At 40.6% G+C, this 24,892-nt stretch overlaps 1 protein-coding gene across 1 annotated transcript; it reads left to right on the forward strand.

The window, feature by feature from the left end:
• Window positions 1–579: 579 nt before the first annotated feature.
• On the forward strand, window positions 580–23,657 carry SLC38A4 (solute carrier family 38 member 4). The gene is made up of 16 exons (XM_005242087.4): window positions 580–688; window positions 4,616–4,846; window positions 5,726–5,816; window positions 7,068–7,183; window positions 10,226–10,299; window positions 10,492–10,584; window positions 12,198–12,279; window positions 12,372–12,454; window positions 12,555–12,613; window positions 13,006–13,284; window positions 13,403–13,482; window positions 14,608–14,708; window positions 15,681–15,805; window positions 18,439–18,583; window positions 19,585–19,682; window positions 21,102–23,657. Exons 2-16 carry the CDS (start codon window positions 4,728–4,730, stop codon window positions 21,201–21,203), a joined length of 1,647 nt encoding a protein of 548 aa, XP_005242144.1. The 5' UTR covers window positions 580–688; window positions 4,616–4,727; the 3' UTR covers window positions 21,204–23,657.
• The last annotated feature ends 1,235 nt before the right edge of the window (window positions 23,658–24,892 follow it).

The following is a 24,892-nucleotide window of genomic DNA, read 5'->3' on the forward strand; positions in this document are numbered from 1 at the left end:
ACAGGTAATTAAATACTTCTCCAGAAGTCTATGTTGCTGTTGAGTGAATAACATTTGTCATTTGATGTATACCTCCACAATTTCAATTACAGTAAATATTTCAAATGGGAAACTAAGACACAGGTCAACCAGCCCATCTGAAAGCATACACTTCTGGCCAAATCCTGCCGTGCACACCTCACTGCGGTAGCAAGATGCAGCTTTGTAGTCACAGAGATAAGAGCAGTGTGGGAGCCCTTAGCTTTTTCTCCCAGATGCTACGTTCCAGGCTTGTTACTATCGTGCTACTACCAGTTTACTGCACACGCATTATTCAAAACCCAAGACTATCAAATGAAAGCATGACCAAGCCTGGGTGAAGCGTTCTGCGGTTATGCATTTTGTAATAGTGCTAAGCTCAGAAAGCAAATAGCTCCAGTAACGGAGATGTTTGCCCTCAGTGTGCTCCAATAAACTGATTTACCTTCTTTTTTTTGCCCCTTTTTTTTACAAAGAGCTGACGCAAGTTTGTCAAAGGGAGTTGGGCTGTAGCAGCTGTTGATTGGTTCATCTCCTACACTCCCATTTGTCTTTAAATCACTGTCCAACTGCTCTAGGTTGCACATGAGCAAGCTTTTCATTACAGGTGCAATTCCTAAAAGACAGAACCTGCTTAGCAAGCAAGCAAGAGAACCTGCTTGACTCAGAGGTAAACCTAAAACTTTTTTTCTTTACAATGTTCAATCAATGTATTTTAGACACTAGCCATATCTTTAAAAATTGAGAATTAGAAATGTAATTAATCTGTAAATATAAGTGCAATGTGAAGGATGGGGTTCTTAAGATTTACTGACATGGTAATTTATGTTGGCAAATATCTTTGGTATTTTTTCAGGAATTAAATTCAGTCTTTTTTTTTTTTTAAGTACTAAATCAAAACCTAAGCAACCAGAGAAGCATCAAAAAATGTTTAAATTGACCAGGCAATTAAGAAATGAATGCTGTCTTTCCTTTGTAGCCCTTGGCTAACTTCTGAGAATTTTTTTTGAGGCTCTTGATTTACTTGGCTCACATTTCTGTAAATAAATGAATTTTTGAAAGCAGGCTTTGCATTCTAATTGGTTATTTCACAGCAACACTACTTATTTCATTTTGAAATAGCTGTTTAGACAATAATAATATAAAATCACTGTCATGAAGATGAAGAATCTGGCAAAAATCTGCTAAATTAGATACCATGGCTCAGTTTACAAACCTTAATACTGCAAAACCCATGCAAATATTAGTCATATATGTGACCCGGCATAATTTGACCACTCATTTAATGTCCTAACTGAAGACAGGACAGAAATCAATAACGTGAAATCAGATACCAAATGTTTTGTAATTTTCTGAATCACTGCTGAAAACTGTTACTTAATAAGTTATGCAGAACAGTACCCTATACTTGAAGAGAGAAATAGTTCTACAGGGATAAATAACTTCCCTCTAATAATAGGTGAATCTCTTTTGCAAACAGTTTTTCCATTTTAACACCATACTTTAGGAAAAATCTTTTCCTTTCAGCCAAATACCACAGGAGGCAGCAAAACCATCGCCGTATTGAATCCAAGTTTAAGGAACACCGTAGAGCTAAGAGATTTTTCTTGTATGTTTAGGCACCAAATTCAGAACTTTGAAGCAGAAAGCATTAAGTCCCAGGGAAGCTAAAGCAGCTGAACTTTGGTGTTTCTCCTCCGATATGATGTGCTTAGCTTCTGGCAGGGCCCAGGCCTGCCCGACCTTGGTTGCTGCGATCTGTCACGCCATCACCGCCCTGGTGCCTGGCCATGGCCCAGGAGCAGCGATCCAGCCAGCACAAACCCCTGCACGGGCGCAGCCGAGCACGTGGCTACCAGCCCTGGCAGTGGGCTTGGGCATGACACTGCATGCAGCTGTAACCACCATTTTACTTTAAAGTGAGCCACCTAGTGCATCCCCCTTTTTCTAAATAATATCTCGCAGGTCAAGCAGTGACCCAAGAGGCACAGGGCTACCCCATTTCCCCCTGGTGAAGGGGTGGCAGCTCTGCCCCTTCAACGTTACTCATGGGGAGCATGTGCTACCAGTACCTCAGCGTCCTCCCACACCCTTCAGTACCTGCAGAGTAAGGAACCTGAAGTTAGGGATTTCCACCAACTAAGGTCCAGCTCTGCCAAGTTCTGCTGAAGTTCAAAGGCACCATTGCTTGCAATTACCGTTACAGTGTTTGCAGGATTCAAATCTAATACCGAGCCTGTTTCATGAGCCTCATCCTGCCCACATTTATGCCAATGGTTTTCAGCTCATGGCTTGCAGACCCCTTGATCTCTACCAAGCACTCCCTAAAAAGTGACAACTGCAAGAATCCAGGTTCTCAGCAGATTTAATTTTGCCACCTGAGGCTTTGCAATTTTGCAGAAGACTTTTAGGAATTCACAGATTAATAAAAAGTAGAAAACCACTGCTTTACCCAGTAATTCCACAGCCTTTTGACATGACACCCATAAATCAGATTACTTGTGTAAATGTTTGACAGGACAATGTCCAGATGATTCTTATGCTGTAACATGTACTTCCAGTCAATTTTTGTTCCCCTTTCCAAACTGTGTTTGCTGTGCTGCGCAGACTTTCCTCCTCAGTCTAATCTCTGTGTAACTTAACTCCTGGCAACCTTTTTTGCTTACTTTTCCTCTGTTTCCCAACTCTTTGAAGATCTGTATTTTTTGGACTGCTACTGCTGGAAAAGATGTTCCTCCATTAGGCAGTGCTCACGGGGGAGGTTTTACCCTTTACCACGACAGGACTAAACGCAGTCAGATTTGTCAGCCTGACTTTTACGTGACAGATTAAAAATAAGCATCAGGAATTGGAAGGACTTACTTTCCCAGACAGGGCAATGTCTGCATTTGAAGACAGTTTTGTGAATGAAACTGCATTTAGGAGGGCTCTGTTGGTGGGGGGTTATTATTTTTTCACGTCCCGGAGTTATTCATATCCGAGCGGGCAGACCCCCCCGGCCACTGGAATGCAAGTGCTGGAAGCTCTGCCCTGATGGCCAAGTCACTTGTCCCCTCACACACACACCCTGCACGGCAGCAGAAAGGAGTAAACACAGCCACCCTCTCTGGTAGGAAATCTAATGTACTGTGATACTGCTTTTCCTTTTCAGTTGTTTTGTCTGGGTGAATCTTTTTAGTAAAAAGCAAGGAAGACGACTTTAATTTCTCTCCCAGGGTCAGTTTTAGCCTCCAAGATTGGTATGTAAAGTTTATATTTATGTTTTAATTACATGTACTCTAACATTTGGCCATTACAAATACATTTGTAGACGTTCTTAATTAAGAGCATCGTGTGATCGGTAACAGAGGATAGTGAAGGTCTGATCGTCAAGCAAGGACCTATACATCCATAAATGCAAAACTATGAAAAAGGCTATCAAATAAATGCAGGGGGTTTTGACACAAAAGTTATTTCTTGTGGTGTTTTCTGATATTGTTGTTACACAGTTCTGGGCTGCATTTAGCGTGTGATATTTATGAAAAAAGTAACAGATCCAGCCAGTGTGCCTGTTTGCAAGGTTGCAGGTAGAGTGCCAGGATTCTGCAATTCTGGCCCCAGGTGTGCCAACAATGTGTTATCTGGTCTATGCTCTTTCCCTTCACCGTGGTGCGCCTTTGTCTCCATAGCTGTGGAATGGAAATGTAAAATGCATCAAGGAATATCTTTGGGAATGGAGAAGTATTGTAAAACTGCAATATTTCTTGCACAGTTTTCCTCTTGAATTTGGATATGAGCAAATGAATGCAAATGTGTATCTGCATATGAGACTATAACATAAAGCTGCTGAAATCCAAGAGGTGAAATCCTCTTTGTAACTTCAGTTTGTACAGTTTCCTTTAGTCCATATAGAAATAGAGAGTTGAGTATTTATTCGTATGATTTGTAAAAGGCAGGAATTTTTCTAACACGTGTAAAGATAGTCAGTCATATCCATGTGAGAATCCAGTGTGAGACACAGCTTCTAGTTGTAGGACAAGTAAAAATTAAACACAGATATACTGAAAACCAGAAACTGCTATATCAGAATTGCACCTCCTAATTATCAAAGTCGTCATCACGTCGAGATGCTCACCTCCGCCGGATCCCAGTAAAAGGGACAAATCTTCAAAAAATTTAAATCTGTGACAACATTAATCTTACAAAACGTTATTCGGAACACTAGGCACTTCCCTTAAGAGTGTGCAGGTTTTGACACAGTGGTAGGAAAACCCTGTTATACTCCCTTCGCTTCTAACAGCAAGCACTTCTGCATCACCATCACCTAGAAATTCAAAAGCAGCAGTTCAAGAAATTATCTTCTGCTGGCTTTGTAATTTTGCCAGATGCTGGACATCTACTGTGCATCCGTTGGCCCCTGCACTCCGTCATTTGAAGGAAGACAGAAGGGCCAAGTGCCGGCATATAAAGGGACATAACGCTTGCCCTGAGTTTTCCCAGTTTGCAATGGCTTCCCTTCCTAACGCTATTACAAAGAACAAACACAAACCCAACAATTCATAGTGGTTCATCTAATGTGAGGAAAACTCTAATGAGTTCTATTGTGTTTTGTTTGCAGAACAGAGTGTTCTGGCAGGCCCCGCATGGTAGAGAGGACCCGCAAGCAGACGGCACGGTGCTGTTTACCCTGAAGAAGCAACTGCGTGTGCTGGAAAGCGCTGACCGCTCTAATGGATCGCATGGAGCTGCAAAAAGTCAACATCGAACTTGATGATCAGAGCAACAGTGGGGAAAGCCTTGAAGACAACTACACAGAGCTGGTTGATTCAGAAAAGGCTGCAATTAGGAGGTAAGCGTTTAAACGGGAAGGCTCTGTTAAGGCTAGAAAGCAGTAATCAAAACCAAATTTCACTAATGGCATCTGGGACACAAAACATTTCCCAGGCAATACATTGACATTAATGTGGTTGTCTAGCTGGAGTTTTCCCACAGCACTGACTCTCCCTGCTCTGCATCCCAGAGGATGGAGTGCCCAGCACAGCAGGAGCAGCCCAGGTACCCCCTTGCTGGCCACCACCTGGAGTGACCTCTGCAGGCTCCCAGCCCTGAGCTCCCCCTTGGCAATTTCCATCCACTCTGGTCAGATAGTACCCATGTAATTAATATGCTGGCAGGGAAGTGCAATCTGAGCAAGCTGAGAGGGGGAATGCTTTCCAGGGCAAGGTATGGAGGGCAGCAGCTCAGTGCTCCCACTGGGACAGCCTACCCTCAGGCATCTCCAGCAGGACCAGCTGTAACACCAACACCTGGGTGGCCTGAAAAAGAATCTCAAAACCAGCCATCAGCCTCCAGCTCTCAGCTTGCTAAACCCTGTGGCACGTATCTCCAACAGGGCAGCTGCAAGACGCTTTATTCCTCGAATGTGAAGTACATGCCTAGCTTTAACAAAGTGTTAGCAGTAAAGAATTGTTACTTTCCAACATCTGCAATCAGAAATAATTTGAAGATTACTGGGTTTAAAACTAAATTCCAAGGCAAAGCAAAGTTCTATTAAACATGCCATTGGATATGAGAATCTTGCAGGAGAAAAAAGAAGTTTTTTCTGAAGGATTTTAAAATACTTATTGCAATGTTGAAGGAAAGCTTCCACTAATGGCAAAAGGCGCTACTTGAACATAATGTGTGACATAAGCCTTACCTAATATTTCTTATTTTTCTTCATGTTCAGTCCATTTGCTAGTGACGATGCAGAAAGTCAGAAGTTCCTTACAAACGGATATCTGGGTAAAAAGAAATTGGAAGAATATAATGAAGAATATGTAAGTTTTGTTAATTTTTAAGAGTAATCGCAAAGTAAATCTTGTTAAGCTGAATCTTTTTCCAAAAGTTGCAGCAAACAAAGTTACTCTGGAGCTTGATCAGCATAATCTTGGCTTCAGAAGAGTAAACACATTTTCTAACTGTTAGTACAGCAAACCCTTTCTATTGCCTTGCAAGTTAAACTGGGTCTCTCCTTCACAAGTAGTCAGAAGAATTCCTCAGACCTTGGACTTCATTAGCATCTATGTCACCTCACCTGAGATGTCCAGTCAGGGTGGGTCTGCACCTATTTTTCTAACAGGAGATTTGGTTCAGGGGAACTTTGGTGTTCCTGTACCAAGGTAGAACTGGGTGTGTGCTTGTATTGGTTGTTTCCAGCATCAGTGTAAATGAATCCACATCCAACCGCGTTGCTTTAAAGAAAGGACATTCATGTTTGGCTTTACAATGCAGAACATCACACGCTCAGCATGCTTCCAGCTCTTTAGACAAATCCATAATCAAATGGAAGCAGAGCACTGGTTCCTGGGGTGTGCATGTGGGTACCTCTGCTCAGATTTGTAACCTTATTCAAAGTTTTGATGAACTTGGTGCAAAGAAAGTAATTTTATTGGTCATGTTACAGGTTTTATTAGGATTGATCAAATAAAACCAAAAAATATTAGTTGTGATTGCAAGCTAAAATTAAGAGCCATAATCACCCCCTTTCTTTTCCACTTGGTGGCAGATGTGACTCCCTCACACATTATCCCCCCTCCCACCAGCTTTTTGTTCTCTTCCACTCCCCTGCCGCCAGCCCAAGCTACACAACGCTTCCTTCTTTCCTTCCCCAGACACACTTTTAGTTCCCCAAAGGTGCACAACCTGCTTGGAGAAAACCTCAATAACCAGTTGGATTAATTTTAAAAAATCATCTGACTTTTTTAAATCAACAATTGGGAAATCTGTTAGATAACAGCATGCATTCCTACAGAGGCTGACCAGCGTAACCAGTTGTGGCTGTCACCCCCGTCACCTCTCAGGGATGTAGCCCTCCTCCCCCCGGAGACAAGGGGAGAATGTGAGAGGCAAACACCTACCAGCACAGCTGGCTTTGGCAGTAAAAGAGACTGTGGGCGCAGGAACCTTGACAAACCTCCACCTCTAAGAATCAAGGGGACAATACAGGGAAAACCATCAATGAGGATAATTAGGCTGTTGTGCTCAGTAAAACTTAAATTAATTGCCATTTTCTATTCTCGCTCTAACAGCACCAGGGTAGAGCTTCCTTTGGAATGTCCTCATTCAACCTCAGCAATGCCATTATGGGCAGCGGCATCTTAGGGCTTTCCTATGCCATGGCCAACACCGGAATTATCCTTTTCATGTAAGTACATAGAAAGAAAAGCAAATAGAATATAAGCAGTGAGCTGGAGCTAAAGTTTTTGTGGTTAGAGAGGTACATTAAGCTTGTTTTGTTAGCTGAAAAGTTTTGTGGGCTCATTTGTAATGAAAACATTTTAGCTGCACCACAAGGAGCCATCCGCTGCTGACAAACCATTATGGTTTTTATTTCAGCCCTGTTTTGTATCAGGAACAAAACTGTGAATTGATACTGTGCAGTCAAAAACCAGAGGGGAAGAACAGTATACTGGTCCTAAAATAACAACAGCAATCTTGCTGGTTCAGTATGGGAATTCAACAAGGGAAATAAATCACCCACAAAGTATATATTTACCTTATCCCGACTATGTAATCACTATGTAGAAATGGAAGAATATTTGATTCAAGTCTGAAATAGCAGCATGCTAAGAATGTAGAGGTATTCACAGATTTATTCAGATTTAACGTTGCTCCCTCAAAGCTATTTGTACTCTGTGTGCACAGATGACAGCAATGGTATGTGGCTGACATACAGTATCTATACAAAATGGATTTTGATAGACAGTAACAGATAGCCATGTGAAGTTTTTTAATCTATGGCTAACCCTGTAAAATGAGACAGACTACAACAAAAAACCCAAACTTGATTTTCTTTTTAATAACTGAGTTTAATTGTAACTGAAGCCTTAATTTTAATCCCGCATGAGGGCGGGATAAAGCATGACAGTACCGTATGACAATAGGCCATTGTTTTACATTACTGGAATCTAACAAGCCTTTAAATCAAGTTGCATGGCTATCGTTATATGACTTCTTTCTTCTGGAGATTGTAACTACGACAGCAACAGCATTTGAAATGCTACGTGTAGTTTCCAGTTGCTAAGAAACACCTCCTGTTTTGCCAGTAGAATTTTTAACTGAAAATTAATTGTAGATGCGAATGTTGCCCTGGATAAGTACTTCCCAGCACCTGCACTCAAATGATTTAGATATAGTATTTGCAGATACAAGTATAAAAGCTGGTTCTGAAATGAACTGCATTAGTCTGAAAAATGTAGGATTTTTTCCTCCAACTTTCTCTGAGCACTTTTGCTAACTAGTATAGCCACAAATTATCACTGAAAAGAAAACTGTGATACATCAAGCCTCACTAGAGGAAAAAAAAATTGCCTTTGCAATATCTTTATTTTTAAGGCTGTTCATTCACACAGGTGGCTAAAAACATCTAATATGAGCCTAATGACATTAGCTTTGTTGGCAGTGCTAAAGCAGGGAGTAATGCTAAAGCAACTTTGTGGAGTCGTAAACTGCAAAAACAAAGGACATATCCACCCACAGCTCGTTTTCTTTCCTGTCTTGTTTCCATACTTTCCGCATGAGAACATTCTCCCTTCTGGTAGGAGAAGGACTTTGATTTAAAAGTATAAAACTGTTTGGGGATATTGTTACCCTCATGGCATGCATCCACTTGCTAGAGGTTCCTCTGTTTTCACAGATCATGACGTTACTGTTAGCAGGACAGAAAAATCCCATCTACTAAATGGAAACTGCTGGACATTAATTCTAATTTAGACAATGCTGCCAGCATCGTCTACATTTTTGTAATTTACTGTTCTCATGTTGCCCAGTAGCTCTCCTGCTGGAAGATATTCTACAGGGTGAAGGCAAAAGGAAAGGTCCTAAAACTCAGAAACTTTCCAAAAGTTCTCATTACATCCTCCTCTCCCACAGGGGAGGTTTGCAATGGCACAGAGCACACACTGGGATATCAGTTCTGTAGCCTGGCATGATTTAGCAAGTTCCAGCCTGGATGGCTTTGGTTTACTACACCTCATGCGTCAGGACACAGAGACCATGCCTCTGAATAGCAGCTGCACGTGTGCCCCTGACCAAGAAGGATGCCATCTTGGCAGGCTACACTGAGACCCCAGACCCATATTGCATGAACCCACAGCATGAGAGATGACACTGTTCACATGAAGCATTGTCTGTCTTTATTGGAGAAAGAAATTTCAAAGAAAATTTTGAGAGTCTGGTGGCCATCATCTGGCCCCAGGGCCTATGTCTCCTCTTAGACTGTAACCCATTTATGAACCTGGCTGTCATTGTCTCCCATATCTGTACCAAGGGATTTGTTCAGTGGAGTGGAAGGTGTGGGCACAACCTCCTGTTCAGGCATGGAGTAAGGCACATCTGTATTTCCTAGCTCTGTCACATTATCTTTGCATCCCCTTCTGCACCAACACTTGTGCAGGCTGATAACCAGGCAGTTATGGTGATAAGAGATGCTGCCCATAGCACTGTACCCTGAAAATGTCATACAAAGCTACATTTTTCACCAGCAGTTCACAAGAGGCAGACAGCTGATATCACACAGGATACGAATGTTGCATGGAAGAAATATAGCAGTAATCAGGATTAATTAATTCAGGCCCCCAGTGCCTTCAAGCATACTAGGCCACAAGAGTATGCTGCCAGTGTTGCAAAAGCAGGTTTTCCAGTGTCATGCCATGCTTTAGCATTATGCAAGATTTCTAATATACTTTGCAAAGCAGGCATCTCAAGCTAAACTCCACAAATTCTTGATGACATGGCAGAAGTCAAAATTAGTGACTAGCCAGGAGCTGGCAGTGAAGTAGTCACAGTCATGGTGCGAGTGTTGCTTTTTTATATAGCTCTGAATAAGAAGAAATTAAAATTAGAGGTCAGTGAGCAGGTAAGAGATCAAAGACCTGACTCTTGTGTGTAAATCCATTTACATTAGTAAAGTCTTGTTAACATTTGGGATTCTGTCCTTCTGGAATAACACAGAGCTGGCACTTACTTGGGCTTAAGCTTTGAAGGGGTTTTGGGGTGTGTAAAGTGCAACTGTACGCGCAAGCAAGCTACAGTTGAAATTTATTTCTGCTTTTGCACTGGGAGTCCAAAGCACAAACTTGCTGAAAACTACACATTGAACTTCATGACTATGAGCAAGTGTACGTTCAAATCCAATGAATGTCTCTGATGTCTTGCTTGGCATTCTGATTTCTGCCTTGCCTTGCAGAGTTCTGCTGCTCAGCGTAGCAATACTGTCACTCTACTCTGTCCATCTCTTACTGAAGACATCAAAAGAAGGAGGTATGAGGATCAGGCTGTGACTGGCTGAGTCCCTACTGCATGCATATGTTTCACCTTGGAATGCAATTCAAGTGTGTCTAATGCAGTGGCCCATATTTCTTTTTTGGTTTGTTTTTTGGGGGTTTTTTGTTTGTTTTTTGTTGGTTGTTTTTGGTTGTTTTTTTTTGTTTTGGGTTTTTTTTGTTTTTGCAGGATCACTAGTATATGAAAAACTGGGAGAAAAGGCATTTGGCTGGCCTGGGAAGTGTGGTGTTTTCGTGTCAGTTACAATGCAGAACTTTGGAGGTAAGGGGCAAAAATTCTAATTTCTGACACTATTCTGCAGAACAGAAGTGCTTTCTCCCCTCTGTCTGGCTAAATGGCATCAGAGATGAGCCAGGTACATTATACACTACAGTGTAGTAAGGAAGGACAGGAGGAATTAATCTTTCCTTGTTTCAGCTATCTGACACTTCAGTATCTGGTTCTGGTGAAAGCTAGTTAGTTGCATTAGTCTCCATGACCATTGAAAAGCCTTCAATAATGGCTAAAATGGCTTGGCTGACTGTCCTCAAGGAGTTGAACATTTCTTTTCATTGAGTACAGCTCAGACTAGATATCAGATGTTTCAACTCAGAAAAGATTAATCCACCCTAAAAGGAACAGCACATGGATCTGACTTCTCCATCAAAGTAGTGCATTTTCCAGCTGAATTCTCTACTTGAAATGACAGTTGGGTTGTGATCTTTTTAAGATGCTGAGTGTTTAATAGTGACTGCTGAAAGTATTCATGCACAAAGATACTTCATGTGAAATACCTATCAAGTAACCTCCATCCTCTCAGAACAGGAGACTACTTACATCGTAAGTAGTAGGGGTAGGATTGTACATTCATGCAACAATTTTATTTCCTTTTGCTACCCTGGAAAAAGCTTTTTAGGAGACTGGGGAACACTCTATCTGAAAGCTCAGGGGAGTTTGTAGTTTTTTCCAGATTTCTTAAGCATATGTAGTTAAAATATAAATTAAATGCATCATTGGTCAATTAAATGTATGTAGACTTTTTTGTGATCTCTGTCTTGGAATTTGGTATACTTTGCAAATCTCCATCAACAGAACATTACCACCTTTCTAGACAACTTTGCTACCCAGACAGGGGTGGTTTGCGTCTCTCTACTGCAAAAGACTTTTTGATTTTGTTCATAAAAGGTCCTGTTCCATGGTCTTCCTTCCCTTCCTTAAGCCTGGATATCAAATGTGGTTGAATTCAGGAAGGAATTACGCTTCTCTGTTAGAGAGGAATAGCTGTTCTTCTAGTCCTTTTGTCTAGATTGATCCATAGGCCTCCAGAGACCTCTCTGTGGAGAACATAAAATAACGAAAAAAGCATGCCTTCTGGCAGTAACTTTAAATGAGATATATAAAAGTCCACCCTTCCATCAGGAATCTTGACAACTAGTTGGGGTTTTTTATAGATATGAAGTAGAGTATTGAAAGAAAGAAGCTGAAAATAGAAGGGATAAGACAGATGAAGAGGTTTAGAGGCAGTAACAAGTTACTACAGAATGTGGATGGACAGTGTCCATTGGGAAAAGCCACCACATTTACAACAGAAAAGCAAAAGGAAAAGTTGAGTGTAAATTAGAACAGTGTTAAAAGCATGTTGTTAAACCAGTAATAACTGTATGGTATTCTAATACTGAATGTTAGATGGCATTCCGGACATGCTTATAACAATGTCAAGGGAACATACCATCTATTTAGTCACACTGTTATTTGAACAAAACTCATTTCTCTATTTTAGCAAAAAATGGTTTCTCAAACAATATGTTTTTCATGCAGAATTAAGGGGTTTTAACACAAATTCTTTTTGTTGGAACTACACTGTTTTCTCTGAAGGTGTTTTTTGGTTTTTTCAGCGATGTCAAGCTACCTCTTTATTATTAAATATGAACTTCCTGAAGTGATCAGAGCATTTATGAAACTTGAGGAGAGTTCTGGGTAGGTACCTTTGCCCAACCTGAACCTCAGATGAAAATTTTTCACTTTGATGTCAGTAATAATGACTGTTACCTTTTATTCCTCCACTTTAGAGAATGGTACCTAAATGGAAACTACCTCGTCATACTTGTAACAGTTGGGGTTATTCTTCCCCTCTCCCTTCTAAAGAGCTTAGGTAAGCTTAATGCCCCACTTTATTTTTTATTTCTATTAGGACTGTGAATTTATATGTAGCTGAACTGTTTGTTTTGTGTTTTTTTTTTCTTGCTGCACAGGTTATCTTGGTTATACGAGTGGTTTTTCGCTGACCTGTATGGTTTTCTTTGTTAGTGTGGTAGGTGACCGTTTGGGTATTGTCTCTAAGCAAATACAAAGCCTGTAAACTGTGCAATGCTGTTATATTTCTTACCATGACAATTTAATGTGGATGTTAGAATAGCACCTGCAAGTGAATGAAATCAACAAGACTATTGCTGAATGAAGCCAGAATAAAAAAGATCAGCCTAAAAAACAACACTTGAGAGCAAAGAATAAAGCAGGACAACAGCAGAGGCAAAGTAGCAACAAATACTTGTAGGAGAAACAGAAGTGGTAGCACCTGATTTCTTACTCCCTCTCCTTCTCTCTTCTGTGTGCCTGTGTTTATATTTCCGTTGACATACCCTGGATTTAAGTGTAATCTCCTATGGTGGTACTTTTCTGATGACACTGTCTACTCTTTTGTAGGTAATCTTCAAGAAATCCCAAATACCCTGTCCTCTCCCCATCATGGACCATGGGGTTGAAAACTGGACCGCCACCAACAGCACAGTGCCAATGCACATGGTCATGTTACCAAACGAGTCTCTCAGTTCTGGAGTGAATTTCATGATGGACAACACAGCTGAACACTTGCCGGTCCTTGACGAGCCAAAAGATACCTCCCCCAAAAGTGGTGTAGAATATGAAGCACACAGCGACAGTAGTGACATGTGTCAGCCAAAATACTTTGTGTTCAACTCACGGGTAAGTGAGATTCTGTAGAATATGTCTTTAGCCATTCATACCACAGCTAAACTGCTGCCTGCCAAAAGTCAGAGGTACAGCAGTGACCATTCTTACTAATGGGAGCTTTATTTTACAGACTGCCTATGCAATACCCATCCTGGCATTTGCATTCGTATGCCACCCTGAGGTGCTACCAATATACAGTGAACTGAAAGAGTAAGGTTCTTAAATTTTGTCCCATCCTTCCAGTTAACTATAGCTAGAGATCACTTTCTACGTGTTCTGCCTTGATTGCTGGTGTGTGGACACCCACCTGCTAATGATTTATTGCTTTCCATATTAAGCAGATAATGGCTTTGCTTTGACATAATAGTCAGATATTGATGACAGAGAACCTCTGTTCGGATAACCACCTTGATTGATATTTAGTTGGGAAAGGAGAAATCCAGACAGTCCTTTGAAGGATGTGAAATATACTGGGGAAATTGTTTGCACTGAAACAGATAATTCTGGTTTCCAATAACATCTTAATGAGTTCTGTGTCTGGGTCAGCTGCTGCTTATTCTTAAGGTTTCTTGGGATGCCATCTGCTTGGGAATCTTACATAAACTTTTCATCTAGCCTGTTTTGCTTATCAAATATCAAAAATCAAATACAATTGCTTAAATCAGCACAGAGTTGACAGTTGGGAAGGGCTAAGAAAATGCATTTGTTCAACAGCAAGAATTACATTACAGGAGGTTGTGTTGCAAAACTCAAGAAGGCCAAGACCCATTACCTCCTATTTCAGCAGGTTTAATCCCAGAAGAAATAAAAATTCTCAGATAACATGGGACCATGCTTCCAGGTCCTATAAGCTGAAGATTTTCTCACACTAAATCTTTAAGCAAAGGATTTTTAAAGTAAGGATTTGACCTGCAAGAGGTTCTTGAACCTCCAGAACACCCCTATGTAGCTATAGGGGTATGTTCACGTAGAGCTTACTGAAATCTCTTGTCTATTATTATAGCCAACTCTGTAATTTTAGCCACTCCATTTTTTATTTAAAATATACCATTTGAGATTCATTGTATATAAATAATGATGTACAAAATAACATGACACATTTATATGTTGGCACTAAGTAAGTAGTAGAAATGGAGTTTCAACATACTTTTATACGTCTGTGCTGTTCTGCACAGAGCTGCAAAGCTTCAAGAGCTCTGTGTAACCAGTATAGTTGCTATGAACTTACTAGCCAGTGAAGGAATGTCAGTAGAACTATGACTCTTCAGACTACTTCTTGTACAAATAGAGACTTTCTAAGAATAGCCCTGTTACTGTCTTTCTCTCATACTCCAGTCCTTCCCGAAAGCGGATGCAGAATGTCTCAAACATCTCCATCACTGGCATGCTTATCATGTATCTTCTGGCTGCCCTCTTTGGATACCTTACTTTCTATGGTAGGTCAAAGCCCTGTTCTCTGTAGAATTTTCCCTCTCATTTTAAAGCAGGTGAGATGGTTGTATCACATTAAACCTCAAGTATTAACATATTTTCTGTGGGTCTGAATCCAGGTGTAAGCATTATTCAAACAAAATATGCAGTATATGTAATCTCCTGAATAAGCAGTGAGACTTATCCAGCTGTCAGGCCACAAGTTCCTTACCATGAGAGGCTCAGAGGCACCTTCTAGGAGGACCAGTTGCGTATCTTTTGGTTTTCTGAACTTGGACAACAAGCTGCTGCAAACTTGGCTCTTGGCAAAGGCCTAGAGTGACCGTACTAAAAATACGCTAGTGCTCAACAGTTTTACATGACATTATTAAGTGCTACCCACCCTGGCTCTACCACTAATTAAGCTTCACCTATGCTGAAAAACAGGTGCAAATCATTCTAGTGTAAAAAAAATATGGATGAGCTAGACTAATCAGTAGGTAAACAGAGCAGCCCCTGTATTAGCACACTTTTATGCAGACACCACCTCTTTTTACCTCGTTAGTTCTTCCATTACAGCAGAGAAGTGAATGACACAGCACAATCTGCTCTCTACTGCTGGGGCCAGAGGGTCTGAGAGCTGGGACACCTGCGTGGAGGTAGAAGAGAGGTGTTCCTAGTTCAGTGAGCTGTCTCCTATTTCATATCAGAGAAGTTATTTTTACCTTAGGTTCGACATCCACTTAATGACTTTGAGAAAGTCGTTTGAGACACTGGAGTACAAAGCATCACCTCAGACCATTACTACCCTCATTGTCTCTGAACAATGAACTTGTACCTGTTGTACGGGGAAAATAACTATTTTGTGCCTAGCCCATAACTTGTATCTGATGACAGCAGCTGGGCCAAAGCTAATCTTATCTAGCTGCAGTATAAAGATCTTTTTGCAGTGCAGATATTGCTTAAGTGATTTAATTCCCTTCTGTTTCCTTTTGTAGGAGAAGTTGAAGATGAGCTACTTCATACATACATCAAAGTGTACACCTTTGACACCCTCTTGCTGTCAGTTCGCCTGGCAGTGCTGGTGGCTGTAACCCTGACTGTGCCCCTTGTCCTTTTCCCTGTAAGTAGCACAGCTGTTGAAGCTGAAATCAGGGCTAGCCCATATCCACTCACTGTATGTACTCAGCACAGACATACTTTAACATTGAAGAAAAGTAAGCCTGTGTTTTTATTTTGGAGGGCCTGTTTTCTCACATGCAGTTGGACCAGAGCAAGGACCTTAGGTAGCTACAATTGCAAACTCTGAAAGACTGAAATAAATTATTCTTTATAAATATAAGTAAGTCAGGAACAACTGCCCTGGCTCGCTCTGGCTCTCTCTGTGCTATATTTATCAGAGCAGCAGCGTAAGTACCAAAGACTTGAGAGTATACTGAAATCACTTACGAGATTTCCTAATACAGGCACCTACTATAGCATCCAAATTCAAGACAGACATGTGCAACTCAGGCCATGCGCTGTGCAGGACTGCCAGGCTTGGCTGCCAAGGTAGAGAACCAAAGGCCCTGTGCACATCTTAGGTGCTTGAGTCTATGGACAGGGGAGGAAGCTAAGTGCTAGAAAACAGAGGCAGTCAAGTCAGCCACATAATCAGATGTCTGAGCAAAGTTTGGAGCTTCCAGGTAATGTTCACAGGGAAAAACACACTATCCACAGTAGCAGGAACAGAAAGACACTTAGCTAAAAGCACTGGTCTGCAGAGGGAGTGACCCTCCTCAGGGATCAATCCCCACCTGAAGAACAGACCTCCATGCTCCTGAATGTACAGGACTGTCCCTCGTACATTCTCCGAGCTGCTACACAGCAGGGAAGAAAATAGTTGATCCTGGTCATTAAGTTTTGAGAGGCTGTTTTGCCATTTGTATGGCATGTTACGCTGCTGGCGGACGCCAGCAATCCACATCACACCATAGTGTTCACATGCGATAAGAGCAGTAACCTTGGGGTCCTCTGGCTGCATTGTCCTGGATGCAAACACAAGCTCTGTATAGTTTCCAGGCTTGCTGACAAACACCTAAGAGCAGCAATCACTATTCAAGGTTGTCTAAAAAAAAAAAAAAAAATTCTGGTATAAAGCATCCAGGGTGATCAGTCCGTCTAGCCTGGTGCACTCTGGTGCTCTGCCTTAAATGCCGTGTTTAAACCAGTGACTAAATGTTTAAATTAGTCTTAACTAACTGATCACTCTTTATGGGAAAACAAGAGCATTGCAAAAGCCTCTGTCAGATGTAGCATTTTGCATGTTTAGCTTTTGGTATAATCATTTTTATATATGAATACTGTCCAAAGGCATAGCAGTTACATGCCACAGCACTAATTGCTTTATTGAAAGAACTCCCATGAAAATATCATTTGCTTGTAAGCCAGCATATCAAACAGTTTTATACAGCATATCAGGACAACCAACTTAGCAGATCTAATTACTCCAAATAAACAGTATAGCTCTATCAACTAATTTTCTATGAACTACCACATTTGTATTTTCTTAGTCAGATTTATTAGTTTATTCTTTAAAAAAAAAAGGAAATAAATGCATCGCTAAAAAAAATAAGTATAGGTCTATGTACCACTAGTCATAGTGTACATATGATTCCAAGATATAAAACTCCATAGTTTTATTTTAAGGACTACGTCACTGCAGGAGAAATGCACAAGATGCTGACAATAAGTGAACAGGAATGCAGGCAGCAGTTCTTTGGTGGAATAAAGCTGTTTCACACCAACTCAGGGGCTGAACAAAATTTTTGAAATCTGCCTCCCTCTCCCTAATATTGGCTCACATCAACCTGAAAAACATCAAATGCAAAATTCATGCTGTGGTTTCCAATGATGGGCTTCAAGTCTGACAGAACCCCATACATTTACAGAATTGCCAAACTCATCCAGAAACCGTTGTCTGTTATGTTAAAACAACCAAACAGAAGTGGGGTTTGAGATTTTTTCACTGTAAAAACATCTTTATTCAACTTCTAGATTTCAAATCTTTTAAGTCAATCACGGTAATTCAGAGTAATGTTATCTCCAGCCATCAAAGGGATTTGCTCTTGACCTTTTCCCTACTTACCATCTTTGCTGATGAAAAAGCAAAAAAACTCTCTCTGTGTTGTGTGAGAAAGGCAGCAGAGCAAAAAGGATCCTCTGAAATAGCTTTTAGGATTATAATTTCCAAATGGAATTGAAAAATATGCTTTTATTTTGAGATAGAGATACATATATATGTATATTTAATGAAAGTGAAACAACAGCTTGCTTTTTCTCTCACTGAAGTAAATGACAGAACTCCTGTGGGATTTTCAGAGGGATCAGGTTCAGGAATACAGCAACTCATATTTCACCCGTGCACTTTTTGCCTGCTTATTAGTATTCATAGTGGGGGTTTCTTTGTGGGTTTTTTTTTTTTTTCTGATGTTAGCATCTTTCAGTTGAACAGATTTAATGTCCCTTATTTTACACCCTATTTACCTGAATTTCTTCTACACTGCAAATATTTTAGTTTCTGCATTAAACTGTGAACACAGATCTCAAAAACGTACATCAGAGTGAGATTACATTAAGGGAATCAAAGACTGAAAACACATTTCTTCAGACAGAATTTGTCACAGCAGAAGTAACTAGCATAGATCATTTTAAAAAGTGAAAAGCAAAGATAAATTAATTGCTCTTTTATTTTCCCTGCTGGTTTTCATCTTACAGATCCGTTCTTCTATCTATACATTGCTGTTTCCCAAAAGGCCATTCAGCTGGATAAGACATTTCCTGATTGCAGCAGTAATTCTTGCTTCTAATAACCTGCTTGTCATTTTTGTCCCGACTATTAAAGACATCTTCGGATTTATTGGTAGGTTTCATAAATACTTTTTGTTTACTCTGTTAATCCTTTCCACAACGAATTCACATTCATGGACTGAATGGCAGTCTCAGTTTGGCTCTTACAATAGAGTAATATAAACACAGATAAAAGTGAAAATGGAAATAAAAATTCCCAAACAGCTGACAGACAAAGCTAAACAGTACCCAACTTTGTTGCCACCTTGCCTGAAGCACAAGTAATCCCAGTAAAAAAAAAAAAAAATAATAATCCCATTTGACAAAAAAGGGCACTTAGTGCATGTGGAGGAGAGGAAAATCATCCTTGGTTTTCAAGCATCTGTAGACTGGACACAATGTACTGACTTCCAAACTGTGATGTTGGAAAAAGCAGAAAAGTGACACATTCTTTTGACATTCACAGTTCTCTCCCTACCTCTTTCTTTTGCTCAGTTTTGGCCTCTAACCAAAGAGGTTCATGAAAAGCCTCCATGCCCTGAGCTACTTGTGGACTCAGGGATGCAGATGCCCTTGAGAAAGACACTCAAAGGGGTTTCTGCCTTTTTTATATGTTATGGTCCATGCAGGCAGGCAGTTTGCTCCTTGCTGCCTTTTACACCGGGGCCACCATGCTGGGCTCTTCAGAGAGGAGACGAGTAGGCACTTCCAGGGCACAGGTCATCCACCCTCTGCTTTTTCCATCCACCCTTTTTGACACCAGCTTTCCAGGGCTGTCACATGCTCCGGGAATGCCTGTTTGTCCTTGCTTCACCAGCTCACATGCAGACATCTGTATCACAGGCAGCCACGCTGGTCTGAGCAAATCCTCTCAGTAACGAGTGCTTCTTTGGGCCCCAAGCATCAAATAAGTGTTTGGACATCTACAGCTCTGCACAAATGCTGCCTCAGAGAAAGCCCTTTCTGCAGCTTCGCTTGGATGAGCAGCTGCCTCCCCACACGCCGTCTTTTGCATGTGCACCACGTTGCTTATGTGTCAGACAGCAGGGTATTCAGCTTTGCTTTCTCTTCCAGGTGCTTCTTCTGCTACCATGCTAATTTTCATCCTCCCTGCTGCCTTCTACCTGCGGCTCGTTGAGAAGGAGCCCCTGAGGTCTCCCCAGAAGATCGGGGTAAGGAAGCTGGCAGCAATTTTAAAAGGAAGGATGGGAGGGTGTGGGGTCACAAATACTCAGACCTTTGACTTGCAGTATCTGGCACTTGCTTATAAATGGTAGTGTCTCACTCAAAACAGGTCAGGTAGTGTGATTCACCCTAGCATGGAAAGCCAGGCTTCAACTAGCCAAAGCCTTTAGCCCACTGCTGCTACTGATTCGCAACAGTAAATGTCTAGGTTAAAGTGTGCCTTAAATAACTAGAAAAAGGCATTTATTTAATCCAATCTAAGCTCTAGTTGACACCTGCACTTGCATAAATACCACCAAGACTATAAGGAGGTGTTGGTTCATGCTAGAAGGCCAGCTGTGGAGTAACAGGAAGATTTGAGGTCAAGGTTAAGAAGAAAGTTGTACTGCAGAGATAATTGAGTTCCCCTCTGACATAGATCCATACACCTACAGGAGACATACACGAAGGTCTATCATTTATACACAGCATGTGTTTATGTCATGCTGGAGTGTTGCAGCAGCAGCACCTTTCATCCTGAACATCAATAGCTACCTGCACATTTAACAGTATCACCAAGGAGATGTACTTTGGAAATTTAATCAGAAAAGTTGTTAATGAAATATATATGCAGGCACATAATGTAAACAGATGTACATTTATACATTTATATGCATGTTCACAACAAGGAAGTGGAAATTCAACTGACACATACTGCAAGTACAAAGAAAAAGGTTTGTTATAAAATTATTTCTGATTATGACTTTTGAAGCTGTTATTATAGAGAGATTTTGCATATTTGTTCATGTCTGTCTGTTCATTCTTCATGTTGCTGTCACATCTAAAATTTCACAGCCTGCACTGAGATCATACACTATTCACCATTGTGTTGCGAGGCAGAATATTGTTAAGTGTGGATGGGTTATGGTAAACTAAAGCCCCACTAAAGCAAAGGGTGACTATAAGCACCTGAATCACTTGAATATATGCAGAAATGTCTTCAGAGAAGAGAGATGGGCTTACCAGTTTGTCTAATAAGGCTGAAAAGGATTAACACTGAAGCTGTTCTTGATATCAGAGACAATGATCATTCATTGAAAATGGGTCAGTTTTTAAAGAAAAAAACTGTTTCTCTGTTACATGTTTTGCATTATTGTTCATAGTAACATAGCGGGGGGGGGTGGGGGGGGGGTGGGGGGGGTGTCCAGACCTAGTCTTGTAAAGCCCAGCTCTCCTGGACTGAAATTTACATAGGGCTAACTTTGATTCATGTAGCCCTGTATGACATTACTTGGGCTTTAGTCACAGCCAATGACCCAAACCTGGGCCTTGGGTGTTAAATAAATGCGGTTCCAGTGGGACAGTCTGTGAACTACAGTCTGCTCAGTCACGTGCTTTATTAATAATATTTCATTTTCCAATTGCAGGCTGTACTTTTTCTCATACTTGGCATAATCTTCATGTTTGTGAGTATGACTCTTATTGTAATGGACTGGATTTACAATCCTTCAAGTTCCGGACATCACTAACCTGTGGAGACAACCAAGTGCTTTTTATAACATAAATATTTGTATCGTGTGCTCCAAAGGACACCTAAAAGGGACTGTTATTCCTAGCTAGTAACTGCAGTATTTTGAAGACAGTTTCTGGTAAGGTCACTACAACCCAGTGGAGTCTACACCATACTTTTCACTAAGGATCGTTATTTATGCATTAGCAACCTGAGCTTAGCATTTCTGGCCAGGTGAAATGAAATGTGTGGTGTGAATGCTTTCTGTTTTCAAAACCAAAATAACTGTGTACATAGTCCTCAAAAATAGCTTTGTGTCACCCTTTTCAAACTCTCCCATCATGCTAATAACCACAGAGCTTTGGAAAGATAATGGCCAGAAAACCAGCTAGTGCCTTGTTTTCTATCTGAAGCTTGTGGGAGTGGCTGGCCAGGTCCCAGAGAAAGGGTACGGTTTCTGTAAGGGATCTGAAAGGTGACCACTCCCTACAACCTGTCTATCAGAAAGATGATGGCTTTGACAAGCCAGTCGACAAAGCTGAGCATCAGATTTTTTGCCCAAATTCATTGCCCTTGGCATGTGACGGCTGTCCTACAGTATAAAGCTCTCTGGCACAGACCTTGTGCTGGGGCGTATGCTTGAAGAACAGTTAAGCATTTGCATTTTGTTCTTAAAGTTGCCTGTGCTGGAAACATCAAGCATTTCTGCTGTGGGTTTTTTTGGTTTTCTTTACTTCTTTAATTCTTGTGTGAGCTTGCATCACTGAACAATTTGTATCCTCCATAGAAACTTGTCTTCCATTCTCACAGGAATATAAGGAGACCACAAGGTGTGGCCAAGCACATTGTTCAGTACTTGTGTATTTGATAAATGTTCAGTGCAGAAAACTGTAATTTGCTATATATAAAAATATATGTATTTATGTACATAATTTTTTGTTTTCTTGTAGGTATAAAAAAGTTACCCTGTGGTAAATGATTTTTGAAAATTTTTTTATGTGTCACTGTTTTCATAGCCACACATTTAATATTGTTTTGAAGAAAACATACTGGATTGGTGGGTTTGTAAAAGGTTCATTTTTATTCATCAGTGTTTGAAATATACATGTAGCAAACCCTGTTACCTGTGTAAAAATACATTCAGATGTTTACTACTTACATTACAATAAATTGCAAGATGTTTTCCTCTTAAGAATTTTTAATAGGTACCTCAAAGTTCTGTATTACTGTTGTACACCACAAACTTTGGTAAGTTGCTCTGCTGCTTGTCTATGCATATGCTAGCATACATAATTAAGGTATGCAAAGAAAAATACATTGTCAATAATCTCAAGTGTATCGGGCTATGCAGCTGTGCAAGACAGAAAAAAAAAAAAAAAGTTAAGTTCCATGTTATATGGATGCTTAATTAACACTCAATACCCTCCAGACTGTGATTTTAGCTGTGCTATGGAGTACCCACTATATATGATCTCTGCACACCCCAGGGAAAAATAGTCAGAGAAGTCACATTAACTCCATAGCAGAGGGAATGAGTGGGAATGTGCAAGTGTTGGTTTTAACATGCTTACACAAATCCAGGCTCATGTAATTGGAGTTTTCATTTTTCAACTTAGAAATCAGTTGAATACCCACCTGTAAACTCAGAAAACCATAAAGCACCCAAAAGTTGTCTCTGCTCACCCCTCAGCTTTGCGCAAAATTCTGTATGTGTATATCAATGTGTGTATACTTACAGGTTAACTGGAAAAGCATATCAAATACTTATTCCATGTCAACTGCTACCTTTCTGAGCAGTATTTATGCTCACTTGAGTACTGTAACCTTATATACAGGGGCACAATTGCCCATGAATAAGTCTGTCCTTGCATGTTTTAAAGAAAAAAGTTGTCAATAATCTTTTGACCTGTTTTAAGCAGATTAGTACAAATAACGCTGAATTATTACTGAAGAGGCCTTTAACATGAACTAGAGTTAGTAGTAACACACCCACACACCTCTCTTCCTGTTACCATTACGGAGAGTTACACGCATGGAAGAACTGAAACGTAACTGCATTTTGCTTCAGAGCAAAAGCACAGACAGTGACTGCAGCTGCATGTAGAGACTCAGGAATTCATGTAGCCCACCTAAAATATAGATGACCTCAAGAAAAGCAACAGAAAACCTATGGAAAAACAGCATAAGTCACTGCCTTTTCACAACACAAAACTGTCGGTGTCCAAAATAGAGGGTAGAGAGTCTGTAAACTGTCAGTTTTTCAAGTTGAAATATGTCGGTGACAGCGATATGCAGCTGCTGCACACACTGGGAGCCAGAGTGGTATTGCACACTAACTTATTAGCACTCACTGCTGGGAATGGTGGATGCTGGAACATTTCTTGAACATTTGTAATGTCGACAATAGGACTTGTGAGGACTTTTATTACAAAACCCTCCATGGATGTATAATAAATGAATTTTTCAAAGACTAGATATTTTTTTCTTCTTTTTCAAGCTAGCAGGAGAAAGGGGTTTTTTTAATCAATCAGAGTCAAACTGGTATCCTTAACACAAGCATCACTAAAACTGCATTCCCTTTGAAGAGAGAAATTTGCATATCCATGTATCTGCAAATGAGCAAGATGGCAGCCCCTTCATATAATAACCCTTTTGTGTACCCTGTTTACATGTCTCTATTCATGGAGCTGCATAGACATCACTGGGTAGAGAATGTCTGGTGTTAGAAGTGGGATCTGTGAGATACTGTACGCCTCGTTCTTTGGAGCATGGGATTAGCTGGGATACACAGTATAGTAGCTAAGTATAGTCACTATTAGGAGTGCATACCAGATGGTACTGCTCTATATAAATACTTCCTATCATTGCAGCTGTAGGTTTTCCTGATGTTACATATTTGTCCGATGTATAATCAGCCCAAAATATACTGGTCTACGCACCACTCCAGCACCAGTGAGCTCATGTGAGAACCATGCTCACAGACCCGGCCAGCCAGCATTTGCAACCTGCCCCCTAATGAGGGAGGCACTGCAGACCCAGATGCTTGCTCAACACTTGCAACATGAACATCTTCTCCAATTTTCTCCTTCCCTTGTGGTTAGGTATCCTTAATTCCCTGCAGCATCTCCTTTGTTCTGTATTGATGGTTCTTAAGCTATAAATTACTTGTGGCAGGAGGTTGTTTTAATTAAACAATTAAAATCATGGCAAGTGAATGAGGGGAGTTAAAGAAAAGAAAAAGGTATGTCTTCAAGGACAAAATAGCAAGAAATGAAAATTTATTAGAAATTGTGGTAGTCATAGAGGTGTGTCGTTAGCTGGACGTGACAAGAACGACAGAAATGATATAGAAAAAAACAGAAGTAATGAATAAATATTTTAGCTCTGGATTTGGAAAGAGGCAGAACAAGGGACACTCACTAGAGGGCAAAGTCCTCTCTAGTCCATAAAAAAATCAAAGATGATGTTAAACAACACCTATCTGAAAGAAAGGCAGCAGGCCTAGATAAGCCACAAAGCAGCTGGCTCTGGTGTTAATTTTCAATAAAGCCTGGCATGCCTGGCTAGCTCTCAATGGCTGACATAATAGTAATCAGAGCTAGTCAGCAATTACTTGCTGAGAGGTCTAGTTGATGCTGTATGTGGAAAATTTCCATTCATCTGACTTTAAATTTCAATGGAAGTTTATTGAAAATGTGCTATTGCAAT

Source organism: Falco peregrinus, chromosome 6 (assembly GCF_023634155.1).
Source record: "Falco peregrinus isolate bFalPer1 chromosome 6, bFalPer1.pri, whole genome shotgun sequence".
Taxonomy (NCBI): Eukaryota; Metazoa; Chordata; class Aves; order Falconiformes; family Falconidae; genus Falco; species Falco peregrinus.